Source organism: Hydra vulgaris, chromosome 06, assembly GCF_038396675.1.
Source record: "Hydra vulgaris chromosome 06, alternate assembly HydraT2T_AEP".
In the NCBI taxonomy this organism is placed as follows: domain Eukaryota; kingdom Metazoa; phylum Cnidaria; class Hydrozoa; order Anthoathecata; family Hydridae; genus Hydra; species Hydra vulgaris.
The window spans coordinates 40,418,909-40,431,536 of record NC_088925.1 but is presented as its reverse complement, the minus strand read 5'-3'; the positions used below and the strand labels follow the sequence as shown (position 1 = coordinate 40,431,536).

At 27.0% G+C, this 12,628-nt stretch overlaps 1 protein-coding gene across 1 annotated transcript; it reads right to left on the bottom strand.

Moving 5' to 3' along the window:
* Positions 1-5,347: 5,347 nt before the first annotated feature.
* On the bottom strand, positions 5,348-7,623 carry LOC100197138 (procathepsin L). The gene is made up of 5 exons (XM_065800145.1): positions 7,463-7,623; positions 6,927-7,348; positions 6,378-6,569; positions 5,816-6,087; positions 5,348-5,512 (listed from the first exon to the last, which is right to left on the bottom strand). The coding sequence occupies exons 2-5, from the start codon at positions 7,335-7,337 to the stop codon at positions 5,413-5,415; spliced, it is 975 nt and encodes a 324-aa protein (XP_065656217.1). The 5' UTR covers positions 7,338-7,348; positions 7,463-7,623; the 3' UTR covers positions 5,348-5,412.
* Positions 7,624-12,628: the final 5,005 nt, after the last annotated feature.

Here is a 12,628-nt window from a genome sequence, read left to right as displayed (position 1 = left end):
ACAAGTCTTAGTTAATTCCAAATAGCTCTGTGGGCACGGTACGTTTTTAAAACGTTTTTAAAACGTTTTTTCGACGTTTTTTAAGGTTTAAACCTAATAAAAACGTCCAAAGAACGTTTTAAAAACGTACTGTGTCCACTGGGAGCAATTCCGGTGTATATAAACTCATATGCTCTTGTGGCAGTATATACATTGGTGAAACAAAAAAGAAAATATTAACGAGATGCATTGAACATCAAAAAAACTATTTAAAAGGTAAATGGGATGCATCTGGTGCAACAGAACATGGTAGAGAATGTAATGGTATGTTTAATTGGTCAAATCCGAAAACTCTACCAATAAAATCAGAGTACGATGAACGTAAAGTTAGAGAATCACTTGAAATTAATTACGTTTTTATGTAATATTTGTAACGGTTTCTTTTGTATTTTATTTTACGTCTGATGACGATCTGTGCAAAAGCAGATCGAAATATTACGAAGAATCAATTTAGTTTGTACGCAGCTGTTATTTTATGCTTTATATTCAAAAATTTTAATATAATAATATTCGTGACGGAATAACAATTTTATATCAAACGATATAGAAATTTTAAATACTAAATAATGGTATAAATAACTCCATACTGCCGCATTTTCCTTGTATTCCGACGATTTGAAAATTGATGATAGTATTTGATGGATGATGATAAATTTTAATCAATTAAATCTTAAGAACACATCAGAAGAAGAAAATTCAATGTATCTTCACAAGATATATTGAATTTTCTTCTTCTGATTATTTTCATGTTGAAAACAATCAAGTCTTGTACTTGCAGAACATTTTCTATCGAATTTCCAAACGAGATGGCTAAAAAATACATATTTACAAACAGGATGTACATACAAAAAGTGTGGCTAAATCTTTAAAAGTTACAAAAGAAACTTTGTTGTGCATCAATGTTGCAGATGGTACTAATTTAACAATGATATTATCTTAAATATGAAATTTATGAGAATTTTTTAATTTAAAAGCCTAAGAAATATATATTATAAAAAATGCTCAATTTCTAGTAATGGATTTTAAACAGCACCTGTTGTTTATTCAGTAATGTTTTTTATAGAACCTCTTTGTAAAAATTTAAATAATATATCGTAATGATATAAAGCTCGTAAAAAAAAAAACTAATAAATAAAAATTTAAATGAATTTAAAAACTTCACCATAAATTTATATTCCTTTTGGTAGTTATTCCATTATTTAGGTCCTCGATAAGAAATACAATGTTCTGAGAGTTTTTTACATTTCCGAGACAGCTGTTGATTGATCTTAAATTGTACTTTTATTTAGATTTTTTGGAAACTTATTGTGAAGGTTTACTTGTACGAGGTTGTTATAGTATACTTTAGAATATTTTATGTATCATACATTTAAATTAGATGCTGATATGTACCATGAACAGGGGTGGCGCCAGCATTTTTTGGTCTTCGAGATATCTAACTTCCAGATATGGAGCAAACTCCAAACATTTATATCTTTATACTTATGTCAAATACGATACTTTGCTGAAAATTGCGATGATTTGGAGCCTGTGAACAAAAAAGCCCAAAAAATTTTGCCCCCACCCCCTGCCCCAAAAGTGAGTGCAACAAGTTGATGAAATATTTTTTGAACTATTTTTATCTAGACTTTCATTCATCGATAAATTTTAAATTTCATAGTAAAATATTTTAGCGTTCAAAAAATATGACCATATAAAGTTTAAACCCCCCTCAATTTGAGGGGGCTGCAAATTTTAAATGGTCATATTTTTTGAACGCTGAGAAATTATACCATGAAACTTAAAATTTCTGGATGAATATAAGTCTAGTTGAAAATAGTACAAAAAATATTTCATCAACTTGTTGCTCTTACGTTTGGGGCAGGGGGTGGGGTTAAAACTTTGGGGCTTTTTTGTTCCCAGGCTTTAATCATCGCAATTTTTTGCAAAGCATCCTTATTTGACATAAGTATTTTTTTCATCATCAAACTTTATTTCGCTGATTAAACAATTTTTCATGTAATCATTTAAAAAAATAAAAATAAATAACATCGTAAACATAAAAACCTTGATAAAAAACGTTTTTAATTTTTTTGAATAATAATAGTAATATATATATATATATATATATATATATATATATATATATATATATATATATATATATATATATATATATATATATATATATATATATATATATATATATATGCTGTTATATTCAGTCAGGGACTCCGTTTAAACGATGAAATGCTTTTTAGGTCTTTAATATTTTTATTTTCGAAATGATTCTATATTGATGGACTACGGTTTGTAATTAGAAAACTTGACTGATGTGATTTAATTTTCCCCAGGTAATAGTTGTACCTGGTATTTGAACGCAGATTCAGAAAATAATATCAGGAAACTATGTGAAATTACGCTTGGTAGAAGATTGTTTTTATACTTATACATAAAAATTAATATCTGCAATGTGTTAAGTTTCTTAATATCTTGGACCATCATGCTTTCCATCACTGGAGTCGGGTTTACTAACCTATTTAAATAATTAATTGCTTTGCATGCATGGTTTAGCAGACTTTGCAATTTTAGCAATTTGGTTTTATGGGTGCAGGCCCATACAATATTTGCGTACAAAAGTTGACTATGTACAAGTCTAAAGTAAAGCATATTACGTGATTTACTATCGAGAAAAGGTCTTGACTTATACAAAACACCTATTACAGAGGACACCTTTGTTTCAAGAAGACCAATATTCTCCATGACAAATTTTCATCAAAAAGTACTCCCAAAAATTTTGTGTATTTTTCACGTTCAATTTGATTTTTATTAATAAACTGTTTAGGCAGCTTTAACGGAAGATTAATTGATTATTTTTTTTTATGAAAAAGAGTAAAGCTATTTTTTTCACAATTTAGGGATAATTTGTTTGCTATGAACCAGAGGTTGAAGTTTTTGAGTTCAATATTCATAGTTTCAAACAAAGTCTTTGCATCAGGATGATTAAAAAAGAAATTTGTATTGTCGGCATACATAATTGTAGGTATTTTTTGAGAAGCTTTATGCATATCGTTAATATATATTATTATTAAACCATAAGGAACTCCACACATTTTCTAGAAATACAAATTGCTTTCTGTTAGACAAATAGCTTTGAATCCACTTAAAAGCTGAGCCTATTATACCGTAATGTGTTTGCTTGGAAAGTAAAATACTGTGATCAATTGTATCAAAGGCCTTGGAGAGATCAATAAAAACTCCTAATACCAGTTCATCACTATCAAACGACTTGTATATTTCGTCAGCAAGTTTAATAATAGCATGTTCCGTAAAGCAATTGCTTTAAAATCCAAACTGATTTTTGTATAATAAATTGTTTAATGTAAAGTATTTATTAACTCTATTATAAATTACTCTCACAAATACTTTTAAAAATACTAGAAGTAGAGAAATAGGTCGATAGTTAGAAAAATTATTGCAATCACCTTTTTTGAGAATTGAATTAATTTTGGCTAATTTAAGTTTGTCAGGGAATATACTATTTTTAAATGGAGATGATAATGGTTTAAAAGATAAAATAATGGTTTACTAATGCTGTCCATAGCATAAGTATTATATCATCATATCCACATGACTTGTTGCGTTAAAGTTCAATAATTGCTTTATTAAATTCAAGTTTAGTTATCTTTTCATATTTATAGTATAAATAATAAAATAAATGTCAGGTTTTTCAATACATGTGTGTGACATTTTAGTAGGGAAGGGGAGGCAAAGGACCAACAAAACATACCGAAGACACCAAAAAAAGTAATATTTAAAACTAATCTATTTAAACAAACAAAAAGAAGTCATTAAAAATTTAAGGGAGGTGGGATGGGCATGGCCTCTTGGCCCCACGTTGCTGTGGCCTATTTGCTCAAGTCTTTTAAAAATAGAAGGCTTAATAAAAATATTTCAAAAATATATCATGGACAATAAGTTGGTCTAGGAAATTCTAAAAGTTGGTTCAACTTGTCATCAAAATGTCATCATTTGAGCCATGCCTCATATAGAAAAAGAATTTGTGTTTTTCTAAAAACCCAGAAACCCCTATAATTTTAATCACCTATTATTTTCTCAATAAATAAATAATTGCTTTTTAAATTAATTGTATAAACATTATAACTTTTTTCTATTTAGTAAAAAAATAGAAATTAAAAAACTGTTTCAAAAACAACAAATGTTTTACAAATAAATAATTTTAATTTTTAGACCCTATTTTTTGCTAATTCTCTCCGACTACAATTCCGTTCTTACTATTTGCGATACTATTCCGTTTTTACTATTAGCGACATTATTTCTTTTTTATGTTTTCGACACTATTCATTAAATTCTTTTGCGACACTATTCCTTTTTTTAATTTTCGACACTATTCCTTAAATTCGTTTGCGACACAATTTCTTTTTTTTTGTGTCATTAGGCCTTTTAATATATTTGATACTATTCAGATATTCATTTTTCGATATTATTCCTGTCACCCGTGAAAATTTTCTTGATTTGATTGCAGCCCAACCACGTTATTGTTTATTCGTCACCACTCAACTGCTTACTCTAACTGTTTACTTTTCATCACTATGACAACTCTTGGAAAATTGCTTCTTGATTTGCTTGTTGGTTTAACTCTAAAGGACTTTCCCATTTCTTTTTTATTCTCTACTGCAAAGGAATATCTAAACACACTTTTGTACTTGTACTTTAGTAAACGCACTTTAGTTTAATTTATTATTTATATATTTATTTATTATTTATATATTTATTTATTTGTTCAAAAAAACAAAGAAACTATAAGCAGAACATTCATTTCATAACGTCAAAAAGAAATTGAATGCTTTTTTTTTTTTAATTAACTTTCATTTACCGAGCCTCTTGAGGTCCTTTAACCTAGCATTGTGTAGTGAAATGCAAAAAGTATAAAAGATAAGTGAACCAAACATTTAAAAATATATTCAGAGGTACATTCTGAGGTCCCTAATGAAAAAAGTATGTCCTAAATATTTATCTAAAGACATATGAAAACTATATTAAAAAACTACTAAAACTTTTTGGCAATCTAGCATTTTTTCAGCTCTCAAAAATAAAAACAAAGTATATGCTTAAATATTTGGAGCTTAGTAGAATCTTAAAAAACACCTAACATTCTGAGATCCCTTTACCTGTGCATTAAATATTAAATATTAAAGCAACAACAGGTGTTTAGGTGACCGTAGTAGCCAATGACAAGTGGCGGTAGTAGCTATGGTGAAAGCTATTCGCTATTAAAGTTTGTATAGTAGAAATACAATTAAGGATATTAATTTAAAAAATTTATTTATTTGAAAAAACACTATTTTACAAAAACGAAAGTGTATTTTTTCTTCAAACTAATGGATAGCTAGCGTTGGTTGCAATTCCACATTGGTTTTTTGCGTTTCTACTCATTTTAATATAACCCTTATCTCCCCATGATGTATTCCAGCTAGAAAGAAAAAAATTTAAATTTTAAAATCTGATTCAATATATATATATATATATATATATATATATATATATATATATATATATATATATAGGTAATCTAAACTTTTTATCCATTTTTAAACATATTAAGTTGTCACGTTAACACTTCTATCTACCTTGAGATATGGTTTAATTTAGTTAAAAATAATATTTATCACAATGGGCAAAACTAAGAATACATAATTTAAATCTGCATATTGCACTCTGGTAATAACTTTGACAATAAAAATATTCAATACGGTTCAAAATGCTTTATTGTTACCTGTTTTTTACTAGCCAATAATCTTTGCCAGATTCAGTGCCATACCCGACAACTAATACACCGTGGTCTAATTCTGTTGAACTGCAACTTGCTTCATTATAGACTCCCTTTCTGTAAAATTGGAATGAAAAGTGGCTAGCATCAATTGCAACAGAGATAGGTCCAACAGAGGCAACTGCATCCTTTAACTTGTTTTCATCTCCTTCAGGTATATCTACAAACCCTGTATCAGTTGCAGCAACAGATGCTTTTTTGAAAGCGCACTTTCCGTCCTAAAATATAAAATTTGGCTAGTTACCAGTTACTGCGATTAAATGTCAAAAAATCTATTAATACTAATACTATACCATTAAATATTTATTTTATTGATATATTTAGTAATACATGTAAAATGAGTGTCGGTTTAAACGTCTTTATCAACCAAAATTGTTAATTTATTTTTATATGGTTATAAGGTTTAGACTTAAAATAACAATGATTCATATTTGATGTTTCCTACAAACATTTGTTTTAACTATATACTGTTTTTTATCTTGTATATAAACTTGTTATTTCAACATACCTCTGCAGTATATGGATAAGAAGCTTCAGAGTCGATGCCGTTATTTTCTTTAATATAGGTAAAGGCATTATCCATCAAACCACCGTTGCACCCATTGTTGCCGTAGGCAGTAGAACAGTCTACTAGATTTTGTTCACTGAGACTAACAAGTTTACCAGTCTTTTTAAAGTTTTGTCCTTCAAGTGATCCAGTCTAGCGTAAAAATAAGATTGTTATCTATTCATCAATGCAACTTAAAAATTTATTCAAAAATATTAAAAAATAATTTAGGATACAAAAGCATTAAATGCAAGCAAATTAAAATTAATTATCAATTTAAAAATATTATTAATTAAAAAATAAATTAAATTAAATTTAAAATTAAGTTATAATCAATTAATAAATAAAAATTAAAATTAAAAGCAAATTAAAAGTATTAAAGCAAATTAAAAAACGATATGAAAAATATTTTTTAAGCCAGCTGCGACATGAAAACTACAAAAAATTGATGTAGTTTTATCGACTAATGACTACAACAAAATTTTGTTTCCTAGGCAAAAAAAAACTTACGGTACTGAATGCCCAGCATGAACCACATTGACCTTGGTCTTTAACTGGGGTAACGTATCCTTCGTTTCTCCAATCAACTGTATCGGGAGCAACAAAACTGTTCGGAGTTAAAAATGTTGAACCACTATCATGTTTGTGAGAGAGATAACCATTAAATGCTTTGAACTCGTTATTTGTCATGTCACCAAACTGGTTCATCTCCAAAAGAAAATCACTGCCTTTCAAATTGTGTTCCCTAATACGTCTCTCGTTATCTTTCCAGATTGCGTATCGAACAGTTTCTTCGCCATCATGACTATATGCTTTGTTGTGAGCCATTTTCCATCGAATCCAAGATTCATCTCCTTCAGGCCTTTCAATTATATGAGCAAGAGTCACACCCAACAACAATAATGCGCAGAAAACCTTCATTATCGCGAAACCTTTAAGAGCACACGCACATGTATATATAAGTATATATAGTGTAATAAATATATATAAATTTGATTTAAATTTAAATCTGTTTACCCACTAAATAAAAGTTTTTGAAATCTTACCAAAGTTACCAAGTGCAAAGTTTTCAGAGGCTTTAAACGTTTAAATCGCACAATCTTTCTCTATATCAAACTGTTTTTAAATATTGTAAATTCCTTTTATATACAAAGTTTAAATATCATGTGATATACGTGGTCATAGTATGTGTGCTTAAAGTCACATGAATGTTTTGCAAGCGTATTAAATTTCTATACATTTTTGCTTGTCAAGATATTCTTACAATCATTATATATTAAAACTTGTTAAACATTCTTTTTTTTTTTTTTTTTGCGTCTTGTATGGAATTTATTGCTTAAATTACATCTAAATTTTTATCTTCAAGCTTTCAATTAATACGCTCATCATATATTAGTACGCAAACCATTATAGAAATTATATGTTATATTTCATTTTTATTTATTTCTAAGCTTTTATTTAGTACGCAAAGATCATTTTTTGTTGCAGCTTTTATTACTGAGAAGTTTCAAAGAAAAAACAAAAAGATTGATTTTAAACTTTTTTTATTGCCTTTTTTCCTTGCCTTATTTCCTTGCCTTTTTTCCTTGCCTTTTTTCCTCTAAAAAAAAACCGTTTTTATGGTATATCGCTACTGGTAGAAATTAATCAAGAAGCTTAGAAAAACCAACGTTTTTTATGCTTCTTAAGTTTTTTAATTATCCAAATTAAAAATTTATATAGAATATTATAAGATTTTGGAACAGAAAAATTGTCGGGTTTGTGACAAATGATTCAAAAAAGTCTTTATAAAATAATACTTTTTTTCCAAGATCTCCTTGAACCTATGAGTTCTTTTGTCATTGGATAGTTCCATGTTTGAATAGGTCCGTGTTTGGATAGTCCCGTGTTTTGATAAACCCGTATTTGTGCTTAAAAAACTCTAGTTAACTTAACAAATTGACTGCAAATCCTAACGTATTTTTAATAGACCAAAAGTCAGTAGATTGGATGAAAAAAAGTTGTATTTATAAAGTTGTATTTATAAAAGTCTATTTTCTCATTATTTTGTAGTTTAGTTTTCATATTTGTGTTCATCTGTATACTAACTTAGTTGTTGACTTTCTGTTCATTATCCGTAAAAAAAAAGCACTTTGAAACACAGTTTTTATTTAACATTTTAATAAACCTATAGACATTAATAACAAACAAATCTGAGGTTGTTTGTTTTGACAAAATTTGTATATGCGTATAAACAAATGTTAAAAATGTTGGGGAATGGAAACCAACACATGTTAACAAATTCATATAGGGAAATAAAAACTAACGCGTGTAACAAGTTTGTTATAAGAAAGGAGGGGGAGGAGGGTAAGTAAAATTTTGAACAAGTAATAAGTATTTTTATATTTAACTGTGTCTTTTTGCTTTGTATATTCTTTTAACAAAAGTGATAATATATCAGACAATATCAAAATTGTTTTGCAATAATCAAATATTATTGCAAATAATTCTGCAGTGCTCTTTAATAAGACCATTAAGATAAAGTATTTCAGTGTTTAACAAATAAAAAATATGTAACACTTGTTTTAAAAATTATTATTTTGTATCAATAATCCTATATATATATATATATATATATATATATATATATATATATATATATATATATATATATATATATATATATATATATATATATATATATATATATATATGTATATATATATATATATATATATATATATATATATATATATATGTATATATATATATATATATATATATATATATATATATATATATATATATATATATATATATATATATATATATATGTATATATATATATATATATATATATATATATATATATATATATATATATATATATATATATATATATATATATATATATATATACTTATACAGGATGAACCTTTCAGTATAAATCATTACTAGCAAGTGTCGTGATATTAAATATGAAAGTTTTAATTTATATTATTTTTGGACAGTAAAAACATTTTAATTTTTTTTTAAAAAGTTCTTTTTTTTTCTCTCTGATTATTTTGGGAAGGTCATTATAAAGTTTTAATCCAATAAAACAAATTTTTTTTTTTCGAAACTACAGTTAAACATTAAGGACTTTCCAAATATTTAACTCGTTCGTTTATACTTACAGGGACGCTAATAGAAGGTGAAAAAAGAGGCATATGTGCCCAAGCGCCAAGATAATAGGAGCACCAAAAGACGAAGAACAAATAAATGTTAAAGAAATTCTACCAAATATTCAAACTTTTTTTTGTATTTATATATACAGTCTATGCAGTGTTTTCTAATTATTATAGAATAAAAACTTAGCTATTTTAGTTAATAAGTAAACTTTTAGTTTATTAGCCAACTGTGTGTAAAAATCAATTGACTTTCAACTTCATTTAACATGATGAGATTTTTTTAAATATATTTCAACATGTTCCATAAAAGATAATGTGGAGTATTTTTGGAATTAATTTGATATACAGGTAAGAATCATGATTAGCTATAGAGCTAAGATTGTTCTCTTTTTTATAGTTTCCAGTACTTTATAGTTTCCAGTACTTTATAGTTTTCAGCTGCTCTAGTGTTAATTTTATTTGTATTAGTTTTAAAAAAGTTATTAATATATCAACTTGTAAGTATTCCCATGTTTGAGCATAAACAATATATTTTAATATATTGAGTAGCATAAGCAATATATTTTGATATACTGATTAAGAAAATGTTTAAAGCATTTATTTGTTTGGGTAATGAATCTGCATGGGTAAGCTTGTCTCTATAAAATGTAATTCTAAAAGCGAGTTAATATATTAATATATTTTATAGAAACTGAAATTTCTACCACTGATGGAGTGTACATAGACTAGATATAGGGGTACTTACCCATGCTATATTGGCGTATGAAAGATACAAATGAACGAAAAGTTTAAAAGTTTAAAGGTTTTTTATGATAAGAAGGGTTTTGCTTTAAAAATAGTCAGACGTTTTTAGATAATTTTGTATTATTTATGCAAAGATTCAAAGATAAATTTATAAAATAAAATGTATTTATTTTTGTTTGAGTTTATCGACAATTTTTTAAATCTGAAACAAGACTTTTAAATTCCGAAATTACGCTTATGTCTTAATGTCTGCAAAAAAAATTCAGTCTAATTTGGATGAAACTCCAGAAAGGGCGTAAATAGAAGAGCTAGAATAGATCCTTGCACAATAGATCGTTGAAGGACATCACATTTGATTTGGTATCTGTGTCAAGTTTTTACTGTGATTTATAACGTAACTTAATATAAATATTTTTTAATACATATATGTCTATGATCAAAATAGCTTGCGAAATTTTCTAACCAAAACATTTTTCTAACTCGTATTTAAATTAATTTATTGTTAATGAAATAAACATCTTTTTGGAAATACATTTCATAATTTTGTTAACTGGTTCAATAAGAAATTATATTGTGGTAAGTAAGAAACTCTTTAACACTATTTTGTGGTTTGCGTTCTGCAGCCGTATTCACATTTCTCCGTTAAACTAAAGGAGAATTTAAGTGTCCAAAAAAAACTTCAAACGGTCGGTTATAAAACGGAGAAAAGTAAATGGTATTCTGATCTTTCCGTTTAGGCTCCTTATATTACCGCTCCGATAAACTTTTCAGTTAAAATTTCTCCGTTAGCTAGGTCCGTTAACTAATTTTCGTGCTGTTTTTCTCATTACATATAAACGTTGCGGTGCCAACAGACGATGATTTGGTTTAACTGGTTTATCGCAGGTAGTTTTTTAAACAATGGTTGCTCAGTAATTTTTTAAATTTAATAAAATCACGCTACAATACGAAATATTCAAAGAGTTTGTATCTACTTAACACTTAGTTTCATTTTTTTTTATTTTATGCTTATGTCTCTTCACTCTTATGATTTCACACTTTCTTGTAACTTCGATTTTTGCAAACGGTTTAAAATGTAAAAACTGAGTAATTTTATTGTGACGCATTTCAAGAAACCGCGATCTTCTTTATCACACCAAAGTGGATGTTTTAATTATAATATATGAATATTATAATTAGGAAAACCAAAAAAAATTAACAGTATTTCAAAAACTACTAAAAAATAACTCTTAAACAATATTTAATATAAAGTGTTGCACACAAAAAAACATGGATATTTTACTACAAAACTGTGCCCAAGTTCTTATGAATAAGCTTGGTATGGTTTTAACAAAGTTTCATATAATCTCTACAGGGCTTTGTATTAAAGCATATAGAAAACTTTACTGCTTACCCAATCGATGTTTTGTTGTTTCAGTACTGTAATACAGGACTGTGTAAATATCATACAGTGATATGATATTATATCACTGTATGATTGTATCATGGTACAATCAAACAATGTATGATTATGTCAGTTAAAAACATGGAAATACAAAAACAAATTTAAAATATCAAGATTGTTTCTTTTTTGTAGCATTTGATAAATTTAACTGAAAATTAATCTTTTTAAGATCAACTTTTGTAAAATAATAATTAGAAGGGGGAAGGCAAAAATCAATGATGCAAACCGCAGCATAGAGATTTTAACATGTGCTTATTATAAAATACCCCTTTGCACGTGCCCGTTATAAAGTTAATATTGTTAATTGTTTTATAAAATTCACACACAAGCTAAAAAAATATACATATGTGCGGCATATATCATCTATCATAAAACTTAATCTTTCATAAAACTAAAAGGAACTTATAAAGCCAAAAGATAGAATTCAACTTTTTAGTCATTACTATCCAAGAGTTTCTAAAATTGGCAACAGTAAAGATATATAATATATATAATTCATTAACTTAAGTAAATATAGTTCAAACACTAAATTTTTACAAAACCACTGATGGGCAGATTAAAGTTTTTTACAGTGTGTCAGAAATTTGGCCTCTAAGTTGATCGTTTATTTTTCGTAAGCGACCTTTCGCACACTTCATTTGTGTAACCAATGTTTAAAAAAGCGTATTGATTTGACTCTAAAAAAATGGGCGAAACGTTCTAATTTTACGTAAATTTATGGATATATCAATTGACAAATTTTCTCTCAAACTTTCCGTGAAAAACTCTATAAAATTCTTGTTAACAAAGATAAATTTAAGTTAAAGTTCAATTTTAAAAACAATTTCTAGTATCGGAACCCCAATTGGAGGGCTGGCGGTGGGCGGCGGAGGATT